At 35.4% G+C, this 20196-nt stretch overlaps 2 protein-coding genes across 6 annotated transcripts; both read right to left on the reverse strand.

Annotated features, from left to right (window-relative positions):
* Positions 1-254: 254 nt before the first annotated feature.
* LOC149247746 (E3 ubiquitin-protein ligase UPL3-like) lies at positions 255-8318 on the reverse strand. Of its 5 annotated transcripts, none has more exons than XM_089458285.1 (9): positions 8203-8318; positions 7874-8044; positions 7558-7784; positions 7229-7399; positions 6978-7139; positions 3578-3673; positions 2290-2466; positions 1279-1490; positions 255-1175 (listed from the first exon to the last, which is right to left on the reverse strand). In XM_089458285.1, the coding sequence occupies exons 3-5, from the start codon at positions 7606-7608 to the stop codon at positions 6978-6980; spliced, it is 384 nt and encodes a 127-aa protein (XP_089314411.1). In that variant the 5' UTR covers positions 7609-7784; positions 7874-8044; positions 8203-8318; the 3' UTR covers positions 255-1175; positions 1279-1490; positions 2290-2466; positions 3578-3673. The 5 variants fall into 5 exon arrangements, with proteins under 5 accessions (XP_089314411.1, XP_089314413.1, XP_089314412.1 ...); XM_089458287.1 differs by having other exon boundaries at positions 255-780; positions 1075-1490; XM_089458286.1 differs by having other exon boundaries at positions 255-780; positions 964-1490.
* A 319-nt stretch (positions 8319-8637) lies between these two features.
* LOC149247747 (uncharacterized) lies at positions 8638-11229 on the reverse strand. Its single transcript, XM_089458289.1, has 2 exons — positions 10277-11229; positions 8638-8794 (listed from the first exon to the last, which is right to left on the reverse strand). The coding sequence occupies exon 1, from the start codon at positions 11124-11126 to the stop codon at positions 10362-10364; it is 765 nt and encodes a 254-aa protein (XP_089314415.1). The 5' UTR covers positions 11127-11229; the 3' UTR covers positions 8638-8794; positions 10277-10361.
* Positions 11230-20196: the final 8967 nt, after the last annotated feature.

The raw sequence follows: 20196 nt of genomic DNA on the forward strand, positions 1-20196 counted from the left end.
ACCAGAAGTGTCACCCATTAACAAAAGCATCGTTGAAATCAGAGATAGCAAATTGACATTGATTTTTGCTGCATCGAGTTGCTTTCCTAAGAGCAAAAGGTAGGCAAAAGCCTTAAAATAATCCCTGCGTGAAGTTGAGCCTGTCTATTACGCAGAGGAAAACACATATCAATATATAGTCAATGGCATAAAACAATGAACTGAGTTTTTAAGAAGCAAGTTGAGCCTGTCTATTACGCACTACAAAGTAGAGGAAAACACATATCAATATATAGTCAATGGCATAAAACAATGAACTGAGTTTTTAAGAAGCAAAATGCAGCTTCTGTATACAGCATCGTTGAAATCAGAGATAGCAAATTTATAAGTTCAGTTATGCCACACTTGCACCAAGTGATGCTACTGCTAAGAAATTTTATACTGTGCATCCGAAAGTGAAACTTTTAGAGTATTGGAAGGAACTGAGTTTTTAAGAAGAAAAATGCAGCTTCTGTATACCAGAAGTGTCACCCATTAACAAAAGCATCGTTGAAATCAGAGATAGCAAATTGACATTGATTTTTGCTGCATCGAGTTGCTTTCCTAAGAGCAAAAGGTAGGCAAAAGCCTTAATGACAAAACTATTACACACTGCAGTCGATCTGATTCAAGTTCTTATCTAACTTATGAAGTTATTAGGACACGGACATTGACTGTAGGCCGAGAGATACATGCTGTCTGCAGTTGAGCAGAGCCGGTGATGGCGTACCCAAATGCATATTTGAAGCATCCGTTGTACACCTGTATCAGAGATATAAATCATACATGGTAAGCATTCTTTGGACATGGGATGTCGTAGGCTTCAGTTTTTAAGAAGTGGTAGTAAGAGCTAAGAGCAAATTTAAACTTGCTAACATTTGACAATTAGATCATAACCCAAAGCCATGACAAATGAATATATTGTTTCAGTGATAGCAAACTGACATTGATTTTTGCTGCATCGAGTTGCTTTTCTTTGTTTTTCAGATTAATTCACAACAGGGCTTAATAAAAATAGCTAAGAGCAAAAGGTAGGCAAAGCCTTAATGACAAAACTATTTCACATTGCAGTCGAGCAGAGACGATAGACGCATAAAAAATGCGAGGTGCAGCGCCATGGCGGACCGAAATGCATATTTGAAGCCTGCGTTGTACACCTGTAACAGAGAAGGAAGCGGGGAAATAAGACAATGCGTAAGATAATGCAAAAGAGATTCTAACTCACAAATGAATATATTGTTTCAGTGATAGCAAACTGACATTGATTTTTGCTGCATCGAGTTGCTTTTCTTTGTTTTTCAGATTAATTCACAACACGGCTTAATAAAAAGAGCTAAGAGCAAAAGGTAGGCAAAGCCTTAATGACAAAACTATTTCACATTGCAGTCGAGCAGAGACGATAGACGCATAAAAAATGCGAGGTGCAACGCCATGGCGGACCCAAATGCATATTTGAAGCCTGCGTTGTACATCTGTAATAGAGAAGGAAGCGGGGAAATAAGACAATGCGTAAGATAATGCAAAAGAGATGTTAATTTTTTTTTGGTTTCTTTTTTCTTTGTCTTTCGACTTTTGCGATGTCAATAATCAGAAGAGTCATGAGAATAAGTGCTAAGAGAAACAATGCTGTGAGTTCAGTAAGTTGGCCTATGCTAATGGATTCCATGTTATGTGAAGCGGGGAGGTGTATGTGAATATCCAGGTGCAGAGGAGGCCAATTTATACAAAAGTTCAATGTGTTTGTAAGGTGGTTTTAAGTGTGAATGGAGCTAAAATACTTGAGGTGCAATGAAGTGGTCGATAAGACATGGGGAGCGAATGGCATGTGGAATGATGTATTTGGCGGCAGAAGTGATGTATCTGACATCGGGCAATCTTGATGGTAGATTGGTATCTAAGTGCAGAAATAATCTTGAAGATCAGATTGGATGAGGCCAGTATTTAATGATGGGCATATCGATCTGACATGGGGAGCATCTATGTCAATATCTAAGTGCAGAAATAATCTTGAAGATCAGATTGGATCAGGCCAGTATTTAATGATGGGCATATCGATCTGACATGGGGAGCAAATGGCATATGGAATGATGGATGTGGCGGCAGTAGTAAATGCGAAATTAGGTGCCCAGGGTAGCTTAGAAAGGCTTCTTGTTCCAACAATGTGATTTCATCGCAAAATGCTACATAGCACACTTGAATTTCATCCACTTAAATCAGAACTACTCTGATTTAATAGCAAATCAGAATAACTTGAGAGTTATAAATACAAACCTTTTTTAATGATGTTTGTAACATGCCAATAGGTTGGTAAAGATCATCTCCTCCACCAAATGTGCAGGTTGACACAACAGCTTTACAATTGTTCATAAATCTTTTATCTTCAAGATCAATATCAAAGCCTCCACGTTCACTATAGAAACCACAGTGTACAGTTGTTGTCTCCTGTACCTAAACAGAAAACCAGTCCACAAAATTTAAATACAAGTGTTGAGATTAGGCACCGCAAAAAAATTGTAAGTGTATTTAGTTATGCATATGACAAACCATGTAACAGTTTAGAACATCAGACTCACAATCAGTTAAAGTGTCATGCATCCAGCCAAGCATACGGAACAAATTGTTCACGTAACATACTGTTGAATCAAAAGCAATATTTGGCCAAAGTTCAAACATTTGGGCCCCCACAAAAATCTCAGAAATATCTGGTATCTGGAGGCAGCTTATAACCTTGAAACTTTCTTGTCTCTCTTGGAACAGCATAGAGCACACTTCTAACAGGACTATCACTGGCCTGTTCTTACCAAACAAATTGCCATGTGCACGATACAATAATAGCAAGTTGAGAAGCAGGGTAGCTTCAGGATTATTTAATCAAGTACAATCATGATAATAAATGTGTGTGGAAACAGAGCAGTGAGACTCCTACGTATTTCTATGGTTGAGCTGTTGACATTCTCTCTGTCCCTGGATGAAGTTGGTGTACTTCTTGAACAAGCTTGGAGTAATTGAGAATGTTTCCCTTGGTTAATGGAAGTGTTGGTGCTGTAGCAGCTATGGGCCTGGATTGCTCCCTTGTTCATGGGGTTTGATCTGGAAGCCATAGAGTTGGCAGGGGATATTGGCTTCGTAAGCATCAAAGCCTGGATTGCTCCCTTGGTCATGGGTTTTGTTGAAGAGATCACTATAGATCCACTGTCCTCCTATAATATCAAAAAAAATAAAACCAGAATATAGAAGAAATACAATAATTTTACCATTCAGTCTCTGATCACTGAAAGGCAGATTGCGAACAACAATGACACGGCAGTCCCATTGACTTACTTTAGCGGTCATTTGTTGGACATGAATAAAATTATCTTATGTTGGATGGAGAAATGGTATATGAACATCCTTATTCTCATCTATATTAAGTGGTGTTATAAATCTGCTTGTTTGATAACTGGATTAGCGTTTGTTGAAGAGATCAAAATAGATCCATTGTCCTCTTATGATCTCAACAAGATTAAACCCCGAATATGGAATAAATACAAAAATTTTAACAGCAAACCTTGTGACTGACCTTTGGAATTTTACCATTCAGTCTCTCACCAAGTTTCTTTCCTTCTGCTTCTTGTTCCAACAATGTGATTTCATCCCAAAATGCTACATAGCACACCTGAATTTCATCCACTTAAATCAGAACTACTCTGATTTAATAGCAAATCAGAATAACTTGAGAGTTATAAATGTTGACACAACAGCTTTAAAATTGTTCATAAATCTTTTATCTTCAAGATCAATATCAAAGCCTCCACGTTCACTATAGAAACCACAGTGTACAGTTATTGTCTCCTGTACCTAAACAGAAAACCAGTCCACAAAATTTAAATACAAGTGTTGAGATTAGGCACCGCAGACACAGGGTAATTCTGAAAAGCAGTTTCTACATGTCTAGTTCATTGAGAGATGACATCTGATAAGGTGGAGTTAAAATCTGATTGACTGTAAGAAATAGTGATGAAAGTATTTTTGTGCTTTCAGATTCTGAATTGTGACATTTTTAAACTCAGTTTCTTCCCTGTAACAATGTGTGACCATAACTGCCCTTCGATGCCAAGAAGAGGCTCACGAACATGAAATTGGATTTAATTGTTGCAATTCCAATACTGGAGGAATGGATTAAGCGTATAACCAATTGATTGAACACTGCTGTGAAACTATTGGGTGTTAAATAAAAGATACATTCATTTCATCTATTCACAATGATGCTAATTGCACTATTTATGCTCAGTGAGCAGTTAAGGTGCAATCATAGAGTTGACACCTCGGAATTAGTCATCTTCATTCATGCTAGTGTGGAATTGTGGATTGTGAGGTCAAAGTATGACGGGTCACCTTATTTACGTTTTGGAACCATTTGTTGTTGTCACAAATTCTGTTGAGGGAAGGGCTCTGTGTTGTTTTTGTTTTTGCTTTGAGATAAAAATGGATGTTTTCCCATTTTGTTTTCTCTGTGAACTAAAGCTCTTCTATTTTATAACCATATTTGGTGATTTCATTCATAAAGTGTAGTTGGAACTTCAAGTCGGAAACCTGTTAATAAAGAGAAAAACCTTTGTTGTACATTATTTGATGTTGACTAGCTTTATTAGCCTACCATTCGAAAGCCTGTTAATAAAGAGCAAAACCTTTGTTGTACATTATTTGATGTTGACTAGCTTTATTAGCCTACCATTCGAAAGCACTCTCCTACAGGCATGACAATATCGAATTAAGGGTTGTATCTTTGTTAAGCCTGAAGTTGGGTAAGGTATACTGGCCTTAACGATAATTAACCTTCCAACACTATTTGATTCATACAATTCTAGCTTGCCAAGTTGATTTGTAATGAATATGCCATCCTGTAGGAAGATTGCCAAGCTCTTCTTTAACATTAGCCATATTGAAGTTACCATAAAGATTCCATGAAATAGAAGCAAATTTTAGGCTAATTCCAAGTTTATCTTTCACTAGTAGTGTTGAGGGATAAATGTTGGGTGACTATTAACTTCATTATCAAAACTCAAAGTAGTTCGTGAGTTTCTGTATTATGAAGAATGATCTCTGCTTTTAAAACGGAGTATGGCCATCAGTAAGATACAGAACATGTGTATATGTGTCACATGAACAATTCTGGCATTACCACAATAATCTATGAAATGTTGAAACGAAGCTGCCATGGCATTTATTTCTGTTTGCTAGGACCAAGTTTGGCCATAGGAGGAATTCTTGTACCCTCACAAGTTCGTTGTAACCTTATTAGGGTTTGGGCAGGGGTGTAGCATTAGTAACTTGTAATAAAACAACAGATCCCTATTGTACAGTCACATCACTGCTTATGAGTTATGCTCAAATGATGTATGGGAAAAGAGAATTTTGGTTGCACCTGCACCCCATTGTGGGATATGTGGCATAAAAATCCTAACAGTATGTATTTCATCAATAATAAATTTTGGGAAATGTTGTAGTTGTTGATTGATAGACAAGAGTATGGCCATCAGTAAGAGACAGAACATGTGTATATGTGTCACATGAACAATTCTGGCATTACCACAACAATCTATGAAATGTTGAAATGAAGCTAACCCTTTGCAACCCTACTGTAAGGCAATGGCATTTATTTCTGTTTGCTAGGACCAACTTTGGCCATAGGAGGAATTCTTGTACCCTCACAAGTTCGTTGTAACCTTATTAGGGTTTGGGCAGAGGTGTAGCATTAGTAACTTGTAATAAAACAACAGATCCCTATTGTACAGTCACATCACTGCTTATGAGTTATGCTCAAATGATGTATGGGAAAAGAGAATTTTGGTTGCACCTGCACCCCATTGTGGGATATGTGGCATAAAAATCCTAACAGTATGTATTTCATCAATAATAAATTTTGGGAAATGTTGTAGTTGTTGATTGATAGACAAGTCTAGATACATAGCACAAGCATCTGCAAATGTTAAAAGTCTTTGATCCACAAGCCACCATTGACAGTTGTGCACCATTTGAGGTATGTTGGACCTGGCAGTTGAAATGAAGCTAACCCTTTGCAACCCTACTGTACACCTTCAGATCAGGTTTAAAGGATAGCTCTGGATTGATTTCGGTCAATAGGAATGCTACAGTTTTGTCACTACCCTGGACAGCAGATGAAAAAACACAAAATGCAAAACATGCATAGACTGACATTCGAACTAAAAATTGCAACAGCTTCGCTATTCACTTACAGAGAAACGTAAGTTATCCCGGTTGAATTGTGACAATTTCGTTAGTCATGACTAGTTTTATGCCAGGTAACACACACCTACAATCCAAGCCACAAGAAACAATTTTTTGGGCATTTGTCACTACCCTGGACAGCAGATGAAAAAACACAAAATGCAAAACATGCAAAAGGCTTGGACTTGGACACAAGTCACTGCAAGAGATTTGCAATCCCTAGAACTCTCTGCCAACAAAAGATTTTCCGGTAAACTCCAGCCTCAGCCATTCTTGTAACTACATAGCTACTAACAAAGACCAAAAGCAAAATGCCTGGAAATAAGACACTACACGAGATTTGCAATCAATAGAACTCTCCTACAAAGAAGAAGGCTATTGGACAGAGGGGCAGGTGCATGCATGTTCATATAGAAAGATATAACTACTTCAGTTTTGCTACAGAAAAACTAGAGTTCCACAGCAATGGCATATGCATTTTCTTTATAATTTGTCTAGCACATGAAGTTAAGAAGTCGAAATAACATAGAATTTGAAAAACAATAATGGGAATATTCTAAATGAAACTCCCTGACTCTCCAATACAGATAAATGTCTATTTTATTTTATTTGTCTAGTACCATTCAAGCAAAATCTATTCACGTGTGGTTTCAGATCGGATAGTCAATATGTGTCTCAACTTTTTAACACAGCACGAATAACAGTCAGATGAACGATAATATTTTAAGTACCTAATCAGTGGGTCTGTCCAGAGCAAGGGAACCTGACATGCCTGGCACCAGGCTAGAACCAGTGAGAATATCTCTAACAATGCCGCTTATATTGAGATCAAGAAGTGCCTTGGCAGCTAAAGCAGATCCACCAGCAAATTTAGATAGAATCCTAATCAAACCCTGCAAGCCAATTGATAATATGAGACCATGCAATAAGTTATAACAGAACCTTCCAATTTTTTTAACAAATAAGTCACTTATGTTGATACCGTATATGTGGATGTACTAAGAGATGACTGGCCACTTCCAGAAGTACCGACAGATATAAGTCTTGCTGCTTGTGTAACCAAGCCATGATTACAGAGTTCATCTAATTTCTCAGAAGAAGAGGCAAAAGATTCTACAACCCGAGTCAAACAAATACATGCATCTTCGACCACCTGCGTAACAAATATTTATCATTGGCCAGAGGAGGAAATGTACTTCAAGGTAAACATTCAAAGGATCAATAAAAATTGAACACAGAACACAAACAAATATCTTTATAAACGCACTCCTACGTTAAATATGAAAGGAGAATATGCAAAAAATAGATTACCTTTGAGTCATGAAATTGAAGAAGATTTGTCAATATTGGCACAGCATCCATTACAAATTCCGCTGCATCAGATGGAATCTTCTTGCAAATGTTTGCAGCAGTGGACAATGCTACCCTCTAGTGCCAGTGAGAATATCTCTAACAATGCCGCTTATATTGAGATCAAGAAGTGCCTTGGCAGCTAAAGCAGATCCACCAGCAAATTTAGATAGAATCCTAATCAAACCCTGCAAGCCAATTGATAATATGAGACCATGCAATAAGTTATAACAGAACCTTCCAATTTTTTTAACAAATAAGTCACTTATGTTGATACCGTATATGTGGATGTACTAAGAGATGACTGGCCACTTCCAGAAGTACCGACAGATATAAGTCTTGCTGCTTGTGTAACCAAGCCATGATTACAGAGTTCATCTAATTTCTCAGAAGAAGAGGCAAAAGATTCTACAACCCGAGTCAAACAAATACATGCATCTTCGACCACCTGCGTAACAAATATTTATCATTGGCCAGAGGAGGAAATGTACTTCAAGGTAAACATTCAAAGGATCAATAAAAATTGAACACAGAACACAAACAAATATCTTTATAAACGCACTCCTACGTTAAATATGAAAGGAGAATATGCAAAAAATAGATTACCTTTGAGTCATGAAATTGAAGAAGATTTGTCAATATTGGCACAGCATCCATTACAAATTCCGCTGCATCAGATGGAATCTTCTGGCAAATGTTTGCAGCAGTGGACAATGCTACCCTCTAGTGCATTCCAAGAGCAGACTCAAACATAAGATTAAATTTTCCTATATAAACAAAAGCTAATGAAATACAACTTTTGCAACTGTACGTGAACACCGCTGGAGAAAAATTCCAGATAAGATAGCACTGCCATTAGAGCACCAGCACGAAGGCATCATCCCTCTTACAATCCCCCTGCATCAGATGGAATCTTCTTGCAAATGTTTGCAGCAGTGGACAATGCTACCCTCTAGTGCATTCCAAGAGCAGACTCAAACATAAGATTAAATTTTCCTATATAAACAAAAGCTAATGAAATACAACTTTTGTGACTGTACGTGAACACCGCTGGAGAAAAATTCCAGATAAGATAGCACTGCCATTAGAGCACCAGCACGAAGGCATCATCCCTCTTACAATCCCCCTTAGCAAACCCTGAAAATATACTTACATGTATCTCAATATTATGGCCGGATCCTCCTCCGCTTGTCCGCCCCTTCACAGATTCATAACATGCCAACAAAAGTAAGCTCTCAACTGTACCAGCTCTCAACTAAGAAACGACAATGCAACATCAAATTTCAAATTTAAATAAAAATAAGAAAATCAATCGATGTCAATAAAAATAAAAATGAAAGTCGAAACTTTTATCCACCTTGTGGGCCCTACATGACGGCCATGTGCCTAACACCTATCTCCCTAGCATAACACATGCAAGCTATACAGCAGGCCACCTAAGGTCGCATCAGGTTAACAGCTGTGATCAGGGAGATTGAACCCTGAAACCCGGGCACTGTAGCTGGTGGAATACTACTACTCAAGTCCATCCTCTTCCTGGATTGAAGAAACCCACAAACGCATATTTGAAAAATCGATGGTTGCAGACCTAGACCTAGAGTGGAATCCTTTTCCATTGGAGGATGATTTCTTTGCCATCAGAAAGAAATGGCTCTGCGATTTCAATTCGAATGTGAAGGAGCCCTTCATTTATCGCATCAGAACTCTAGTTTATTGTAATAATGGCTTGTATCCCTTTAGCAAATCGTTGTCTTAAGGAGGGCTAGGTTACCGGAAGGTCGGATGCTCGGACCAGAGAACTCTCTTTCTATCTTGTATTCTTCTATGTCTTTTTCGTCATATCTGTGGAAGGGCTTTCAAGGCCATTTCAGAGGCAGTTACGAAGCATGGAGTACCATAGTTCCTCTATGGCAGAATTGGGGCATTAGTTTGAGGAAGAGCATGTTAAAATGAATAGGCTATTGGAAAAACAAAGGAGCTTCGCAGAGGAGGAGCGAAAGGCATATAAATTGCTCAGAGAACTCTCTTTCTATCTTGTATTCTTCTATGTCTTTTTGGTCATATCTGTGGAAGGGCTTTCAAGGCCATTTCAGAGGTAGTTACGAAGCATGTAGTACCATAGTTCCTCTATGGCAGAATTGGGGCATTAGTTTGAGGAAGAGCATGTTAAAATGAATAGGCTATTGGAAAAACAAAGGAGCTTCGCAGAGGAGGAGCGAAAGGCATATAAATTGCTCATGGATATAAACATGAATTACTGTAGAGTAAAATGTTGTTGAGTTCAGAAAACTACCCAAAGAGTTGCGTAATTAATTAAAGAGTTTGGAAGAACTCTGGCTTCCTCAAATCTCAGAGTACAGAGTATCATGAAAAATCGTATTATGATGTTTTAGAATTTTTTTCATGTGGATTTCAAAACTTCAATCTCTATAGGTATTGAAAATGCATCGTTCTTTAAATTGGAAGCAGTTTCTAAAAGGATTTTCAAAGATTCAATATTCAAGAGTATTGAGGATGGATTATTTTCCAATTTCGTAGCAATTGATAAATAATTTGGTAGTATTAAATTCTCTACAAGAACTCAATTTTTGAGGGTTGCACATATGGAAGTGCTCATGATACATGTATCAATTAGCAATTTAGCTCTAGACCAACCTATGTACAAATGTATCTAACTTACAGCAGTGCAGCGAAGACTCGGTGAGTACTGGAGAATTCTTCAGAGAAGATCTATCGCCTTTGCAGGTGCTCTCTTTTCTCTCCGTTTAGCATGGGACTCTGTTCGCCTCTGAGGGTTCATGATCTGGCTGACGGTGCAACCTGCAAATTCCTTGCTTTGTGTAGTCGTCGTGTGCCTTTTCTGCCGTCTCTACTGAGGAAAACCAAACCCTTAAACCCTCAAAATGAAGCCCGTAGGTGACTGGAAGGGTTTTCTCTGATTCAGAGCACGCCCAAAACAATCCATCATTTGCTAATCCATTCCTTCCGCCTTTCCTGAGTTCTTTCGGGAGTTGAATGTGGCCTTTCATGCATTTCCTAGAAGAGGTCCAAATGTATGCTCCTTGCTTTGTGTAGTCGTCGTGTGCCTTTTCTGCCGTCTCTACTGAGGAAAACCAAACCCTTAAACCCTCGAAATGAAGCCCGTAGGTGACTGGAAGGGTTTTCTCTGGTTCAGAGCACGCCCAAAACAATCCATCATTTGCTAATCCATTCCTTCCGCCTTTCCTGAGTTCTTTCGGGAGTTGAATGTGGCCTTTCATGCATTTCCTAGAAGAGGTCCAAATGTATGCTCTTATTCCAGCCACCATAATGTACAAGACCAGGCTCTGGTTACATGCAAGGTTTTCGTGGGTTACTCTATCAAGATCGACTAGTGTGTCGGCGCCCAACTCAGCTTCAAAGCTCTGATGAACCCTAGCTCCACAAGCCATCCTCGTTCCTCCTTCCCGATGTGAGTGAAACTCGAGACCTTTGTGAGCGAAGTCGAGTGGTTGAAAAAGATTTGCAGAAGCATATGGCGAGAACCTCATTACCCACCCGTCAATACCAGCACACCGATGCGATGCAGCACAACACCTGTTAACCCTGCGACCTTAGGATATAGTTTACGAAATCGGGATATAGTTTAGGAAATAACGAAACCTGTAAGGAAGTAATGCTAGCATTAAGGCTAACAGTTAACGGTCAGGCACACTGAAATTAGCGATAACTTGCAAATTAACCTAAGTTCGGGCCTCTTCCGCCTCGGGAAGAGGCCAAATAAGATGGCGAAGGATGGCTAACAGTTAACGGCTTTAGAAACTTAGGACATCCGCGCTCTAACCACCGTATAACAGAAAACAAAGGGGTCAACTAATGCTAAGTCGGGGTCCCTGTGATTACTATAGTCCCTGCCGGATGCCAGATGGCAGGGACTAATAAACACATAAAAATATTTAAAGGAATAAAATAGGTTGTTATTTCTACTTGCAACCATCTATTAAATAATTCTCAACGTGAATAAAGAATGAGCCAATAATTATAAACATAAAAGTTATTTGCTTTCATTAATAAGCATAGCATAACAATACTTATTTAAACATTTCACATTCAAAATTCATATAGAAAATTGACTAATAAATAATGTATATTACTGGTCCAAGATAAATAAATAGAATAAAAACTATAATTAATTCTTTATCATATTCATATACTTCTAATCTCCTCCTTTATTGATACAACCAATAAACCATTCGAAAGAAAAGATGATATAATGATGAGATTATGAAGTTATGATGTAATATGAATCAAGATTTTTATTGAAATTTTGTACTTGGTTTTGAAACTTTTCCCTTTGCATATGTAGTATATTATAAAAAATTAACTAATTTATATAGAGATAATATTTTGAAAATTATAAATTTAATAAAAAATTAGTAAAAATTAAATTTATCATCAAAATATTATTGTAAATTATTTTTTAGACAAAAAAATATATATTACTATAATTTAAAAAAAATAATAATACTTTAATATTGTAAAAAATATACTTGTATAAATTAAAAAAAAAAAATAATAATATTTTAATATTGTATTTAATGAAGTGGTTATTTAGAAAAGTTTGATAGTATTTCCTTTTTAATATCCTCGCATTAATTTGTTTAATAAATGTTTCCCTTTAATAATGCTCATAAGTTTAAAAAATATGGTTATGTTATTAAATCTATGTTTGTGATTCAAAACATACTATATGTCCATTTCAGTTGAACTCTTCTCTAACTCCTTCTTATATGTGTTTATATATACAACTAAATTTTCAAGGGTTGATTTATTTGTAGAATTGGTGCACTAGTGAGAAGAAATTTCATTAACTGGAATACCCTTTCACATTCAAGATTTCATACAAATTTAACCTTTATTTATATAGAGAGGTGTTCTAGTGTGCTATCCTTGAAAATCCTTGCTAATCCCATTAAATACCTAACTTCGGCCACATTTTTGGGTGTTGGTCATTCGTTGATAGCTTTAATCTTTAGTGGATCCACAACTATTCCTTTCTCTAATATGATATGCTCCAGAGAATCAATTTGATCCTAATAGGAAAAGTATTTAGTTTTCTATAAAACTAACGCTCGCTCGATACTTGCAATACCATACCCAAATGTTGCAATCATTCATCTTATTTTGATCAATGGTCAAAACAGATATCATATAAGAACACTATATAAACCTTTTCCAAAAATTCTGTAAAATATTGTTCATCAAACACATGAATACATCTAGTGCCTTAGATAAGCTAAAAGTTAGCACCCAAAACTCATAGTTTTCATACCTAGTTCTAAAAGTTGTTTTGACAATATATTCTTATATATCCTAGCTTGATGGCACCCTAATATCAAGTCAATCATGAAGGATACCTTTTCCCCTCTTAGTTGATCAAATAAATCATCCATAAAGGGTAAAGGATATTTGTTCTTGATTACCTGAAGATTTCTGTGGTGGGAATGTTGAGTATCTTTAGTGTTCAGAATTAGTTTCATGTTGACACAAAAATGGCTACTATGGAACTAATTCCGAACACTAAAGATACTCGATATTTGTTCTTACTTTTTAGCATGTTTAGTTGTATGAATTAAATGCATAACCTTAATGTTCCATCTTTCTCTTACAAAAATAGTACTATGACACCCAAAGAGGTCGCACTTTATCATGTATATACCTTTTTAATATTTCTTCAAGCTTCATTTATAACACCTTAAGTTCATGTATGCTCACTCTATAAGTTGTTTTGGAGACTAGGGTGGCTCCTCCCATTAATTCAATTCAAAAATCCATATCCCTTTTAAGTGGTAGCCCTAATGTATCACCAAAAGCCTTTTCATTCTCCAATACAACATACTCTTCGATATTGGGCATCTTATCCTTACTCTCTTATTCCATATGGATAGCACAATTCTAGAGTCCATTAATAAAAAATTCCTAATGTTCATAGTTGATCTTTCCCTTTATGGGATAGGTATCAAGATCTCATGTAACTTCCTTCATTTACCCTTTTCATTGAGACAGAAAAAGGCTTTGTCCTTGTTACACGCCATTTTTTCACCATTGGAAAATGACCCCAAATCTATATCCTCACTATTCAAAGAACCCTTCTTGGTAATCCCCTACAAAGTCAGAAGAAAAACCATTATGAATATCCAAATAATCTTGGATTACATTGCTTTAAAAACCTAATTTTATGCAGAGTCACATCTTTCCTAGACACATGAAAGTGTGACACCGCAAGTTCATTCATGGACACTTGTGTAGTGTGTCACATTGTTCTCCATTATAGAGTGTGACACCCTTCCAACATGGGTAAAAATAAAAAAGTAAATTCTAGAAACTTTTTTGGGAATCTTCCCTCAACCAACTAAACCTTGAGCTCCTACCTCTTCAGACCTCATCCCAGGAATGATGGATCTCATCCCCCTTATCATGGAACCAATCCCCGTCTAATTATCAATCTCATTCCTTAGAAGATGGTTCTCCAACCTACTCCCCTGTCCTATAAATACAATGTAGACTAAATGAGTAGGGGTTGGATTTTGGAAGTACACTTATGCTTTCAAATTGAAGAGTGAAGGCTTGTCATTGCAAGAGGAAGGATTAGATATTTCTTGGAAGAGATCTTATGACATCAAAGCCAAAATCGTTTTCTACATCTAAAATTGAAGCATAACCTTAAGTCATCGAATAAAAGAAAATTTGTGAGAAAGTCATTCAAGACAAAAGTAAATTGTAAAAATATCATACTCAAAATTGAGTAAGGAGGTATAATTATTCATCAAAAATAAATAAATTGTAATCACACTTCAAGGGTTCATGATTGGTAGTAATTGACATTATAAAGCAACTTAAAATAAAAAAAAAGGCGGGACACATAAGTATACAAATCAAACAAGTAAATAGAAGCAAGTGTAATAAGTGAGTGTTAGAATAATGGATAAAGAATCAAAGCACTTAAAAAATGCTTCTCACTAAGGATTTGCAAGAGTACAACTATGAATTGGAAAATCAAATTAAAGCACTTCAGTGGAACTTAAATCATAAAAAAGATATAGTGTTGATACATTTTAGTGAGAAAATGATCTTCCATGTGAACTAGATATGAAGGATCCATCAATTGATGGAATCGAAATAATATTAGGAGAAAAGTAAGATCAAATTTACAAAATTCTTGATGCAACATCTATGCTAAGGTAAATGTATTTTGTGACATAGAGTATATCATAATAAAATATAATGTAGTTTGTGTTATAGATGAACTCATCCAGAATGTTGATGTAAGTTTTGATACATAAGAATTAATAGAGAAGATTTATGCAACAAATGACATAGAGTATCTTATCCAAAAGTTTGACACAACAAGTGATACAAAAAAATTTATGCAAAAAACTTTGTGCAACTTGTGACACAAAAGACATGATAGAGGTGGTTGATTTTCACTATGATACAGATTATTTGATGGATATGAAATCATACAGTGAATTAATTGAACATAAGCCACAAGAAGTAGTAAGTAATGTTAACAAAAGCAACAATAAAAGTGAATTTGAAGAAGTAAAAGAAAAAAATCGTGATTTTTTCACTGTGCTTGTTACACCTTGAAAAATGATATCATTTATAAGAAATCAACATGGTGTCAAATATGACAAAGAAAATTACATGCATATTTCGTATTACTCCAAACTAGTTCAACTTATAAGCATAAGATTTCTTGAATATGTCTAGAATCTTCAAAATAAATGACCACATTCTCAAAGATTTGGTCACATCGAGATTCAATGTTTTGATTTAGATACTTGTCTTGATTGTGGGAGGACAAATAACCTATCAAAAAAATTTTGAATGCAAAAGTAGATTAAGAAAACAATTTCTTATGGATGGATAAATTTTTAAAGATGGAATCTATAGGTAAAAAAGTTTCATAATACTTACCACCTAGTATTATAAGAAAATAAGGATATAAAAAAATGAGAAAATGAAAAATGATGAATTATTAAGCAATTGTTCTAGATGATTCTAGGCATAACCTAGATATAACTATATATGTTTTGTGGAGTCAAAAATGGTACTCTCCACACCTTAAGAGGGAGAGAACAATAATAAAAACAAACTCTCTTAAGGGAGGAAGTAAATTATTGAGGTGAAGATGGGTTCGGGTAATCCAAAAATCATCACATAGTTCAAATCAAATTTGTTAGTGGCCATAAAAATTTTCCACATTATTCAAGTAAAAATAGTCAGTGATAAATGAGAAATTACCACATATACTATAATTGAATTGGTTAATGGTCGTACAAAACACCACATTGTTCAAGTAAAAATGGTTAATAGTAAACTAGAAACCACCAATCCCAATGTAAGATGGTTAGTAGTCGACAAAAAAATAACCACCAAATTAAGTGAAGATGGTTATTGGTCGATTAGGAAAACAACTAACTAAAGTGAAGATGGTTAGTCATCAAGTAACAAAACCACCAAACATAAATAATCCAAATCTCCAACTTGGATCCTTACAAGAATGGAACTTCTCTCCTTGCACCTAACAGGGGGAATCAGATATCAACATCAACATTCAAATTCTAATTAGCTGATCAAACTTAAATCATCATTTGGGAATTCTAGCATAACAATTGGTCTCGTCAACAAATAATCAACAACTATTTCAGTTATTCATTGGGAATGTTTAAACATATCAGTTGTGCACTTTAATATATTCAGATATTGACGTCTTTTTTGTGATATCTTTATCAAAGCTTAGGTTGACAATTTTATATTGAATATGACAAAATTTATTGGTAAAATTATTCATAATTGTGATTGAGGGGGGGAATTTTACACTATAAGTCCCCAAACAGTCGCAAAGACCAAGAGATATGAGTTGTTGTCATGACACAATAATGAATCTTTAATGAGATCTAGAATGATCCATACTATAAATTCATATCCTCAAATCAATACAATGAGTTGAATATGACATGAAGCCTTTTCCACCAATTTTGGTTATGTCTAGCCTATGCTCAATTATTAACACTTGAATCCATGTATTATACTGATTTTAGAACTATATTGATATGATAATTGGCATCACATTTAATTTCCATAAAAATGTATTCAAATCCTATACCTTCCATAATTTCAATTACTTTGTTGTTTTTTCTTAGACACTCTTAGCATCACAAAATGTCAAAAGAATTAGTTATAGATTATGGTGTAAATAGTAACATGACACTAGAAACTTAATAGCAAGATTCACAGTCATGAATGCACAACTCTATGAAACTTTGAAATGTGAATAATAGACATCAAGCCAACCCAAAAAAAATATGTCACCTCTCTTTTTTCATGTTCATATTTTTATATCTCTAATAATGTCAATCATGTTGATTTATATTTATTTTGTTGCATTAGTAATGCTATATGTCTTCTTACTATAAGTCATGCAATAGTTATAATATTGGTATATGGTATTTTATTAATATTTGTGAACATTTGTTAATATTACAAACACGTAGTATGTGTTTCATGGTATCCAATTTATCATAATAGATACTTAAAAGGAAAAAAAGAAATATACTTGAATGTAAATCTTTTGAACACTCTAGTGATCTTGTATGAGGTTGATAGAGCTCATAATAAAAATAATGCATAGTATTTTTCTATCATACAAAACTACATAAATGATTTTGTTTGAGATAACAATTAAGTTTGGATATACAACCCTACAAAATAGACCTTGTAACCTTATATACCTTAAAATTTAAGTTAGAGTCATGAGAATGGTGATTTTCTTAGTTTAGTTTTTTGTATCATCAATTTCTCACTCTTGTGACTTGTTCCCTATTTCCGAATACACTTTGTTATTATTTTTTGCTAATATTAACATCTATGTAATGATACTTTGCTAAATATTTAAAAAAAAAATCATTTTTTATCTTCTACCTTATCCCAAACATAAAGTTAATGAAATGCATCCTTAACCATCTCCATGATTGAAAAAACAATTTTGATATTTAAATAAAATTCTTAAAAAAAAAGAGATAAAAAATAGCCTAATTCATTATAAGATAAATCTGTACATTTTACGTTATACTCTAACATCAATTTTTGTCACACAATTTTAGATGTTGTGAGAGATAGAGTCAAAGTTGTTTTCAAGTCAATGACATGCTTTTGTATGTTCTGAGAGATAGAGTCAAAGTTGTTTTCAAGTGAAAGACCGATATCTAACCAGTTCCTAAATTATTGCAAAAGTTCATACCTACTCTACCTTTGAATCATAGTAAAAGATTTTTAGTCAAAGACGACATGTATATCTATTCAATGGTATGAAATACTACTTCTCTGGCCAGTATGTTACCTAATTCCCAGTAACCCAATTCGTCCTCCTCTTCCAGTTTTACTTCCAGTTTCACTTAATACCCAGTAACCTAATTCGTCCTCGTCTTCCATTTTCATGACCCAATGCAGTAGAGTAGGATGAAAATGCAAGGATATAATTTTATGTGTCTCATAGCATTTCTAGTTTTCAATATTTTCCAGTATTTTCGTAGGTTACATGCACTCATTTGTTGCGTTAATGCTCTGTCGGCAGATGGAGCTGCCCTTTTAGAAATCAAGGCATCCTTTGTGGTTCCAAAGAATGTTCTTTCAAGCTAGATAAATGACAGCTCCTCTGATGTGGATCCATGTAAGTGGGAAGGTGGGTAGTGCAACATCCTTTTAGACTATGACATTTCGAAGTCGTCTATGGAGGCAAAGAAATTGCTCGGATGGAAAAAGCAGCCAGAATCTGGGCAAAAAAAATTCAGAAAATTGTGTATATGTAGTGTTTGAATCATGTTTTTAATGGTGGAAAGGGATTCAGCACCATCAAAAACCTCTAGGGAACCTAAAATTATGAAATTTGATAGCTTTTACTTGGATTTACAAAAATCGTTAGACTACGGAATTTCGGTTTCCCTACCAAATAAAGGTTTGTCTGGCCGTCTTTCCAGTGAAATAGGAAACATGTCTACCCTATAGAAGCTCGAACTTTCAGGAAATAACTTGTCGGGTGCTATTCCTAGCCAAATAGCCAACTCCTCTCAACTTCGTCAACTCAATCTCACTAACAATTCCTTCACAGGCTTCATCCCTCTGGATATTGGGAACTGTAGCCTTCTTACCATTCTGAATATCAGTACCAATGATATTTTTTGTTTTATTCCATCTGAACTGGGTAATCTCGTAAGCCTGACTACTCTATCATTAAATCAAATAAACTCAGTGGTGTCATTCCATCATCTCTAGGAAGGCTTGCCATTATCGATACCATTAGGGTAGAGTCCAACTACTTCAAAGGCTCTGTACCACTTGAAATAGGAAATTGCACTAAACTACGCATTTTTATCTTGAAAGAATCAGGATTGCGAGGAAGGATTCCTTGGGAAATTGGGAATTTCAAAAATCTTGTTACGTTGTCCCTATTCGACAACAATTTGACGGGTAATATCCCTCATTCTATCGGGAATTTCTGTTTACACGAACTTGTTACATGGTACGATACCAAGCAAGATAACTGGGTTGGAAAATCTAAGACATATATTTTTTTATCAGAACCATCTTATAGGCTCAGTTCCTGTAGGATTTTTCAGAATATTGCAGAGGTTGGAGCAGTTCGATACATCTACCAATAATCTGACTGGGACTATACCAAATGAAATGGGCTAGCTGAAGATTTTGACACACTTTCCCTTTGCTTCCAATAACATGTCCAGCTCGATCCCTATTGGAAAGGTGGAGGAGACAAAGCATGAATTCACACATAAAACACAAGTTGCAGCTCTTCTATTGATCACACAAAACTTGATCCTTACAATGAATCCGATGAAGGGTATTTATCCTTTTCGACTATCGACTTGCCTAAAATATCTTGACATGCAACCACACACTAAAAGTTGTATATCACTTAGCTCGACTTGACTCAACACTCAACACCCAGTTAACTGACTCTTTATGTTTAGCCAACTTCTCATGCATGAGTAATTATCTTATTTTAACAACCCCCCTTAATTACGACAGCTAAACTAAAACATGACTCATGGCAACTCAAACATGCCTACTAGTCTATGTCTCAACTAGGCTTACAACACCCAAGTTTCTTCTATGAAACTCAAACACATCTTTTGCTAATGACTTAGTAAATATATCAGCCAATTCATCACTAGATTTACAATGCTTCAAGTGAACTTCTCCATTACTGACAAGTTCTCTAATAAAGTGATATCTAGTATCAATATACTTGCTCTTTTGATGAAACAAACTATTTTTGGATAGTGCAATTGTTGAATTGTTGTCACAATATATTGTTTTTGATTCTTGTTGTTTCTTCTTGATTCCATCAAATACTCTTCTTAACCACACTTCTTGACATGCTACTAATATTGTTGCTACATATTCTGCTTCTGCCGACGAAAGTTTCACAATGGGTTTCTTCTCAGATGCCCATGAAATCACACCTAAACCAAGATCGAACACAAAACCATAAGTGCTCTTCCTATCATCCAAACTTCCTACAAAATCACTATCTGCGTA

This window comes from Pinus tabuliformis, chromosome 7 (assembly GCF_031772625.1).
Source record: "Pinus tabuliformis cultivar Carrire ecotype Pingquan chromosome 7, CPIR1, whole genome shotgun sequence".
NCBI lineage: Eukaryota > Viridiplantae > Streptophyta > Pinopsida > Pinales > Pinaceae > Pinus > Pinus tabuliformis.

Excerpts from the sequence above, each read along its gene's own strand:
- LOC149247746 (XM_089458288.1), bottom strand. The coding sequence starts at position 7,608 with ATGGATGCTGTGCCAATATTGACAAATCTTCTTCAATTTCATGACTCA. Across the intron at positions 7,400-7,557 it reads TTCAATTTCATGACTCAAAG|GTGGTCGAAGATGCATGTAT; the intron begins GTAATCTATTTT and ends TTTGTTACGCAG. Across the intron at positions 7,140-7,228 it reads TTAGTACATCCACATATACG|GGTTTGATTAGGATTCTATC; the intron begins GTATCAACATAA and ends ATTGGCTTGCAG.
- LOC149247747 (XM_089458289.1), bottom strand. The coding sequence starts at position 11,126 with ATGAGGTTCTCGCCATATGCTTCTGCAAATCTTTTTCAACCACTCGAC.